This window comes from Kogia breviceps, chromosome 11 (assembly GCF_026419965.1).
Source record: "Kogia breviceps isolate mKogBre1 chromosome 11, mKogBre1 haplotype 1, whole genome shotgun sequence".
Lineage (NCBI taxonomy): Eukaryota > Metazoa > Chordata > Mammalia > Artiodactyla > Physeteridae > Kogia > Kogia breviceps.
The window spans coordinates 5,817,482-5,826,425 of NC_081320.1; the positions used below are offsets into that span (position 1 = coordinate 5,817,482).

At 45.7% G+C, this 8,944-nt stretch overlaps 1 protein-coding gene across 2 annotated transcripts in view; it reads left to right on the plus strand.

Annotated features, from left to right (window-relative positions):
• CREG2 (cellular repressor of E1A stimulated genes 2) overlaps positions 1–5,821 on the plus strand; it is a 32,175-nt gene extending 26,354 nt beyond the window's left edge. Inside the window, exons 3-5 of one of the 2 annotated variants that reach the window (XR_010835340.1) lie at positions 1,856–1,969; positions 3,274–3,709; positions 5,334–5,821. Coding sequence is in view for 1 of the 2 variants with exons in the window: in XM_059079488.2 (XP_058935471.1) it covers positions 1,856–1,969; positions 5,334–5,481 (262 nt within the window). In the remaining variant the exon portion in view is untranslated. The remainder of the gene's footprint in view (positions 1–1,855; positions 1,970–3,273; positions 3,710–5,333) is intronic. The other variant, XM_059079488.2, reaches the window with a different exon arrangement.
• Positions 5,822–8,944: the final 3,123 nt, after the last annotated feature.

Consider the following 8,944-nt stretch of genomic DNA (forward strand, 5'->3'; position numbering starts at 1 on the left):
CTAAGAGTCCACAGTCAGATAATAAGAGAGAGAATCCATAAACATTGAGGACTCGTAGGATCCAGGAGGTGAAGGAGATGGCCAGTCTGGGATACAGCCAGATACGAGTGCTAGGCTGCCAGGCAGCTGCCTTCCTGCTTGAGGCCAGAGGACCTGGGCTCCGACGGGCCCTGCAAGCTCTACCTGAATCTTATTCTCCTCATCTCTAAAACAAGGTCAATAATCACGCCTCCCTCCTGGGGTCGTCCTGAAGATGAAACACAATGAGGCGACGTACAGACACATCTTGTTGCCCCATCCTGGAACCACCTTGCCAAGCACACGTGGAGAGACTGTGAAATGCGTCAGGCACCAGCTGTCACCTGGGGGAGGTTTCTCCCCTGGCTTAAGATGAAGCCACGATCTGAAACACGAAGATTCAGATTCTCCCATTTACGCTTCTTCCAGAAATAGGCAGCCTCGCGTGATGAGAGGGGGGTGGGAGCTCTACGTTGCCCTCCCACACTTTCACTGCCGGGTGACTCTTACAAGGAAAGCAGGTGTTTATAGAAGAATCCTGCCACCATGGAAACGCTTGTCGCACAGTGTTATTTCTAACATCCCTTACATTCAGTAAGGGACCTCTGTGTCTGACGACGGGGATGCCTGAAAGCCTTTACCTTGGCCACTGCTGGATCCAGGCAAATGTGCTGCGTTAGTCCGGGGACGCCGTTCATAGGATCTCGAGGGAGCGGCTCTCCCTGCTGTCGTGCAGGACAGCAACCTGACTCTGGACAGCGGCTCCCCACGGGGTGTTGCAGAGCCTTGCCCGGGCCTGTGCCCTCTCGACTAGGGTACTTCCGGGGTTGTCTGCCACCCGCGAGGATGCCCACTGACATCCAGCCTACACAGACACACCTGCCACACTGCCTGTACCAAAGTACCTTAATTATTTTTTAGTTTATTGAGGTAGAGTTGATTTACAATATTGTGTTAATTTCTGCTGTACAGTAAAGTGATTCAAGTACACATATGTATACATTCTTGTTCACAGTCTTTTTCATTATGGTTTACCACAGGATACTGAGTACAGTTCCCTGCGCTCTACAGTAGGACCTGTTATTTATCCATCCTATGTGTACTAGTTTGCCTCTGCTAATCCCACACTCCCAATCCATCCTCCCCCACCCGCCCTCCCCCTTGGCAACCACAAGTCTCTTCTCTATGCCTGTGAGTCTCTTTCTGTTTCGTAGATAAGTTTGTTTGTGTCATATTTTAGGTTCCACGTCTAAGGGATATCACGTGAGACTTGTCTTTCTCTTTCTGACTTACTTCACTTAGTATGACAACCTCTAGGTCCATCCATGTTGCTGCAAATGGCAGTATTTCATTCTTTTTGGTGGCTGAGTAATATTCCATTGTATACATGTACCACATCTTCTTTATCCATTCATCTGTCGATGGACATTTAGGTTGCTTCCATGTCCTGGCTATTGTGAATAGTGCTGCTGTGAACATAGGGGTGCATGTCTCTTTATGAATTAGAGTTTTGTCTGGATATATGCCCAGGAGTGAGATTGCAGGATCATATATGCTAAAGTATTTTCAAGTAATTCCAGAAAATGTAAAAACCTGAACAATATAACCAGCAACGTGATCACTATTTTCTTTCTTTTTTCTTTTTTTGTCACGGTGTGCAACCCATGGGATCTCAGTTCCCCGACCAGGGATCAAACCTGGGCCCTCGGCAGTGAAAGCGCGGAGTCCTAACCGCTGGCTCTCCAGGGAACGCCCTCTATTGTTAATAAAATCCTTAGTGTGTCCAGCTGTCATTCCATCATCATTTTAATATCTGAAAAATGTCCTTCGAATGCAGAAAAAATATCGTCGACCCAGAAGATCCACGCTGTGCCCGGTTAACGCTCACTGGCCAGATGGTCGCGGTGTCTCCAGAAGAAGTGGAATTTGCCAAGCAAGCCATGTTTTCAAGGTTGGTATCTGCTTTAAGATTGCTTTGCCCAGGCTTCCCTGGTGGCGCAGTGGTTGAGAGTCCGCCTGCCGATGCAGGGGACACGGGTTCGTGCCCCGGTCCGGGAGGATCCCACGTGCCGCGGAGCGGCTGGGCCCGTGAGCCGTGGCCGCTGGGCCTGCACGTCCGGAGCCTGTGCTCCGCAGCGGGAGAGGCCACAGCGGTGAGGGGCCCGCATACCGCAAAAAAAAAAAAAAAAAAAGATTGCTTTGCCCAGAAACATCCAGTGTAAGAAGCAGAGGTCGGGGCTATGCCATTTGATGCCTCCGAGGTGATGGCAGTAATGGTCTGAGCTGTCCTTTGGTGGCAACACCGCCACCTGACGCTGGAAGTCTTGGTCGCCTGAGGTGGCAGCGGGGGCCATGCACGTGACCTTGCGGTGGGCTGTCCGCGCCTTTGGAGGGCGCCCCACGCTGAGGGTTGCAGGCACTGTTCCCCGCGTACTTACAGCCTTTCACAACGGCCCTGCCTTGAACTGGAGGTAAAGGGGGCTTCCTACTCCCGTCAATACAGCAGACATTTCCAAATGTCCACTCTAAGCAGAGGTCAGCGCCAGAAGTGACAGCAGTGTTCCTTCATGTGGGCCCCTCACCCCTTTTATAGCCGAACCACTTAGGATGCGGCTTTCTAACTGCCCCCCCCCACCTGCTTCCCGAATTGGATGCTCTGGAGGTTACACTCGATCAAAATTTTAAAAGGACATCCTAGGAAATCGGCATGCATGCTGCTAGGGTCAAAATGAATGACAGAGTAGCCCCGGGAAGCGGGGGAGGAGATCAGCGTTTGCAAAAAGTGAGAAGAGTGGTCCTGCAGGGGTGCTGGAGTCTGTCTCCATGGGTGAGGAGAGGGTCTGTGCAGGGGGAGGCCTGAGGTGGGAGGTCAGAGCTCGAGTGAGGAGGGGGCGGGTATCCACATGGGGTGTGGGCCACAAAAGCTGGCAGATTAGTACTTGTCTAAGTTAGTGGGAGAGTAACGTGAAAGCAGGCGGTAAGTTAGACAAGCCATCCGCATCCCTATGGAGATGGGATGGTCGTACATACAGAGGAGTCGTGAAATAAGTAAACATACAGCAAGTCCCCTACGTACGCATGAGTTCCCTTCCGAGAGTGCGATCCTAAGTGTAATTTGTCCATAAGTCCAAAACAGCCCAGCTACCCAACCAACACAATCGTCTGTATAGTACTGTATTGTAATAGGTTTCTAATACTTTTCCACAAATGATACATAGCAAACAAACAAAAAATAAAACATTTTTAATCTCACAGTACAATATCTCGAAAAGTACAGTCGTCCAGCACAGCAGCCGGCACGCAGGGGCTGGCATCGAGTAAAGAGGCAGGAAGAGTTACTGCCTGGAGGAGGGAGAGGAGGTGGGAGATGGTAGAGCTGAAGGCTCGTCAGCGATAGGAGACGGAGGGCGAGCTGCCATTTCACTCACGCCTGACGTGGGTGGCACAGGTTCTGGTTCCCAGCTGGATTCAGTTGTTCACATCTTTGAAAGTTCACAACTTGAAGGTTCGCATGTAGGGGACTTGGTGTGGTAATAAGTAAACACAGCGAGAGGAAGCCTGCTTTCTCACTGCCACGGAAGCGAGATAGCAGCACGCACAGGAGGACACTGGATCAATCTGGAATTGGATCGGGATTGGACTTATCCACACGGACTTGTGCTTTTCAATATACAGACAGAGATAAATGTAGGTGCGTGTGTCTGTGTGCCTGTGTGCTTTATTTTCCATCGCAGCTGTCACTCTTTAGTTCTAGTTTCTCCTCTTCCATGTTATAATGGGCAGTGAGATGAAGCCAAAGCCTCAGGAGACATTTGCGTTCATTAAATTCATTTCCTATTTTGCACGTTACCGCAGGTAACAGTGTTGCCAAAATTTCCACTGCTGGATAATGTGGGTCCCTTTACCACCCACATCCAACCACCTTATCTTTATCTTCTTTAAACGCTCATGGTCGGTCTCCTAAGGTCCTTCCAGAATCCTACTGCCTGGACCCCAAGCCAGGGCCTCACGGACTAGGATTTGCTGTACCTACGTTCCCCTTGCAGGGGCCAAAATTTGTTCCAGTTATAAATACAAAACTAGTTGGCTTAAAATAACAACAGGGCTTCCCTGGTGGCGCAGTGGTTGGGAGTCCGCCTGCCGATGCAGGGGACACGGGTTCGTGTCCCGGTCCGGGAAGATCCCACGTGCGGCGGAGCGGCTGGGCCCGTGAGCCATGGCCGCTGAGCCTGTGCATCCGGAATCTGTGCTCCGCAACGGGAGAGGCCACAACAGTGAGAGGTCCGTGTACCACAAAAACCAAAAAAATAAATAAATAAATAAAATAAAATAACAACAATCATGTTATCGTCTCAGCTGCATGAGTGTTTGGAGCGTTGGGGCCTCAGATCAGCAATTTACTTTCAAATGGTTTTTTAAAAAAAAAAATTGTTCTTTATACCGTGCTTTCAGCCTCTGTCAATTTGCAATGATTCCAAAAACAAAAAAAAAAATTTTTTTTTTTTTTAAAGGCATCAACCTATCACTGCACTGGCATCGTTGCAAATGTTTTCCCCAGTTTACACTTGGCCTTTGAATTTTGTTTATACCATTTTTAGATATAAATAAAACTGTTATTTTTATGAAGTTTTTAAAAAGCGAGCGCCAGACCCCGCCCTCAAGGGTGATGCGTGTTTTTAGCCCTGCGCCTGAGGGAGAAGGCAAGTCAGAAACAGAGGGCGGAATGTGAGGGCTGTTCCCTGTCTACGCTGGCTGGCTCTCAGCGTGATGCAACAGTTCTAGGCCTCTACAGGAGTGGAAACCTTCCCGTGAACAGATTTGTTTCCTGGACTTAAAATTCAGCATTTCACATAGAGATGCTTAGAGCCTTTCGTGATGCTTCCTGGTAACCACGGCCCCCGTCCCCTGGGCACTTCCTCTACGTAGGTGCTTTACCCACGCAGCCCTGCGATCGGGGCACCATCCCTCTCGCCCCATATGACTGGGAAGGAGACCGGGCAGGCTTAAGAGAGCAAACGGCCCGTGAGGCACCCCAGCAGCTGAACTGGAGTTGGAACAAAGTTGCCCGGCTCAAGACTTGAGTTGCCTGCCACTCTGTGGTGACAACAGTTTCCTGCCCTCCTAAGGCTGCCCCAGACCTTGACCCTGGCTCCCTGGCTTCTGCCTCTAGCTGGTTTGCGCAGGTCTCAGCCTAAACAAAGCCTGGAGTCTGGAGGGCCCCTATGACCTGACCAAGGTGATACCTCTGGCACTGTGCTCTGGAGAGGCCACCCTCTGATGAGAACAGCTTTAATGTGACGTCTTTATTTCTGCAGACACCCAGTTATGAGGAAGTGGCCTCGTCAGTATGAATGGTTCTTTATGAAGATGAAGATAGAACATATCTGGCTTCAGAAATGGTATGGAGGAGTAGCTGACATTTCCAGGGAGGAATATTTCAAAGCACTTCCAAGAAAGGCCTGATGGAGTGAGAAGAAAGTCCTTGATGTCTGAGTAAAATGAAAACCTTCTGAGCGATGCTGCCAGACAGCAGTTGACCGCTGTCTCTTTGTGAAAGGGTTCATTGCAGCCTGTCAGCCTTCCAGCAGAATGAGAGTGGATCACCAGGGACCCCTGTGCTAGCTGGAGATTGAAGTGGCCATGTGCAAATGCCCAAGTTACACAGGGACTTCACACAGAGAGTCTGTTTACCTGTGATCAGGCCAGACTCACCTATGTGGAATCACCGTTGGTTGTCAAAGTGACATGGGGAGGCAGTTGCTGTTCCGTTCTTTAAGATTAAACGAAACAAAACAAAAACCTATGCCTGTATGTACAATGTGATTGCTTTGTATCGTGAGAGTATGTTTGTGGCTTGTTATACCCAAAGCAGCGTCCTGGTTCTAAGCTCATTGCGACCGTAGAAGAACTAAATACGCATCACACAGCTGCCGTCTTGTGTTTAGGGTGAGGGTGCAGGACTCTTTGTCTGTGGGTTACCATCCTGCTACAGAATGGCAAATGCATTATTGAGCCCCATTTGCTAGAATGTACTGGTCACTCATGAAGCTTTTCTCCCTCTGCAACAGGACAAACCATGTGAGAACCCCCCGAGTTTGGTGCACAGCCCTATTCTAGGTAATCGGGCCATGGTGGTACATGAAGGGAGGGGCAGCTTCGGCGACAGGCTCCCCAGATCCCCTCTGCTAGTGCTGGGATAGAGGGTCCCCTTCTCTTAGGCATGGGGAGTGGTACTCAGTCTGTGGTGTAGAGAGAGGAGAGGGGGACAGGGAGAGGCTGGAGAGGAAGCAAAGGCAACGTATAAGAAAAGGAAGGAAAGAAGTTAGTAAGTGCAGGCACGCTCCCTACCCAGCCGTGGGCCAGGCCCTTGACAGGGTCACCTCACTGAAGCCTTACAGCCAATGAGATGAATCATCATTGCCACTTACAGACAAGAACACTGAGGCTCAGAGAGGCTAAGTCAACATCCCAGGGTCTGAGATTCCACCACTCAATGGACACACAATGGAGAGAGTGGTACCCAGACAATTTCCAATTCTAAGAACAAGACAAAAGAGTTACTGGTAGTCATTGAATCAGTAAAATCAGTAAAGCGATGACTAACCTGCCTGTAGATTGGCCACTGTTTTCTACCAAAAAAGAAACAAGGTCTCTGAAATTTGATTCTTATTACAGATTTTAAATTTTCTACAAATTATATGCAGGAGCACCTGCGTTGTACCTGTGTATATACCTAAGGCCTACAAGGACCTATGTGTATACTTCCAAGACCTCTTATATTGAAATTTATAAAGGATCTAGCACTACCCAGTTTTCTGCCTATATTTTATATGGCTCTAAACCCTCTTTGGTCAGTTAGGTATATTTTATAAATATAAAAATACAACACACAAAATATAGGAAATATACATTTAAAAAATAAAGAATAGTGTTATTAATGGTTACACTTTTGTTTAAAAAATTAAGACACGAAGAGAGTTTGAGTTGTCAAAATATTTTTAAGTGCCTGTTACTAAAAGCATAGTAAGATGCACAGAATTCTTTATCAAAAGTCAAATCACGAAAGTGTTCCTTAACAACAGCAGTTTCTAATATATAAGAATAAAGTAACTTTGAGGGTATTTCGTATTTTCAGAGTTTAAAATTGTTACTACCCCCATTTAGAGGTAAGAGGGGAAAACTGGAAGAAGAAACTACATACTCCATAAGTCAACCTCAGATTGTAATTCTCTGAAGGTCTCTGTGTCCAAGTCCCATCTGAAAGATAATTTTCCTAACTCCAGTTTTGCTTTTACAATCAGGTTTCACTTAGTTCGTTAAAGCTCATTCAGCTGCCTCAAGGAGCTTTGCGGCTTAACCACTGATAACGGTTATCAGTTATTTATCCAAATTACAGGGAATGGAATCTGAACAGGTTGGATGATAAGAAGAGTGTTGAAAAGGCATCTGCTTGATAGGGAACCCTCTTGCACTGTTGGCGGGGATGTAAATTGGTGCAGCCACTGTGGAGAACAGTATGGATGTTCCTTAAAACACTAAAAATAGAATTACCGTATGACCCAGCAATCCCACTACTGGGCATATACCCGGAGAAAACCATAATTCAAAAAGACACATGCACCCCAGTGTTCACAGCAGTACTATTTACAATAGCCAGGTCATGGAAGCAACCTAAATGCCCATCAACAGACGAATGGATAAAGAAGATGTGGTACATATATACAATGGAATATTATTCAGCCATAAAAAGAAACGAAATTGGGTCATTTGTAGAGACGTGGATGGATCTAGAGACTGTCATATAGAGTGAAGCAAGTCAGAAAGAGAAAAACAAATGTCGTATATTAGCACATATGTGTGGAACCTAGAAAAATGATACAGATGGACCGGTTTGCAGGGCAGAAATTGAGACACAGTTGTAGAGAACAAACGTATGGACACCAAGGGAGGACAGTGGCGGGGGGTGGTGATGCATTGGGAGATTGGGATTGACATATATACACTAATATGTATAAAATAGATAACTAATTTAAAAGAACCTAATTTAAAATAGATATCTAAAATAGATAAATAATAAGAACCTGCTGTATAAAAAATAAATAAAATTCAAACAAAACAAAACAAAGCAAAAAAAGAAAAGGCATCTGTTTGAGAATGATGGACCCCATTCAGGGCAGTAAGTTTTAGCAAATCTCTAGAAATTTACATTGATTAAAATTTTAAAGGCTGTATCGGAAGTTCTGGACATGGCAATAAGGCAATAAAAAGAAATAAAATGCATATGATTGAAAAGTAATAAAAGTATCCCTATTTACAGATGATGTAACTGTCTACATAGAAAATTCCAAAAAATCTATTAAAAAAAAAGTAAAACAACTGATTTTAGCAAGGTCTTAGGATACAAGATCAGAACACAAAATTTAATCACATTTCTATATATTAACAATAAACAAAGTGGAAACCAAAATTTTAAACACAATACCATTTACAATCACTCCAATAGGAAAAGAAAATACTTAGGTGTAAGTTTAACAAAAATGTGTATAGGATCTATATGCTGAAAATTAAAAGATGCCAATGAAAGAAATCAAAGACCTAAATAAATGAGGAGACATACCGTGTTCATGGATTAGAGGACACAAAATAGTAAAAATGTCAATTCTCCCCAGATTCATCTGTATGTTTAATGCACTTTCAATCAAAATCCCAGCAAGGTTTTTGTAGACATAGACATATTCAAGCTTATTCTAGAAGTTCTAAGGCACAGGCCTTGGAATAGCTAAAACTATCTTGTAAAAGAAGAATAAGTAGGAGAAACCATCTACTCAGTATAAAGACATTATGTAGCTACACTAATCAAGACAGTGTGGTATTGGTAGAGACATAGACATAAAAGATCAATGAAACAGAACAGAGAATCTAGAAA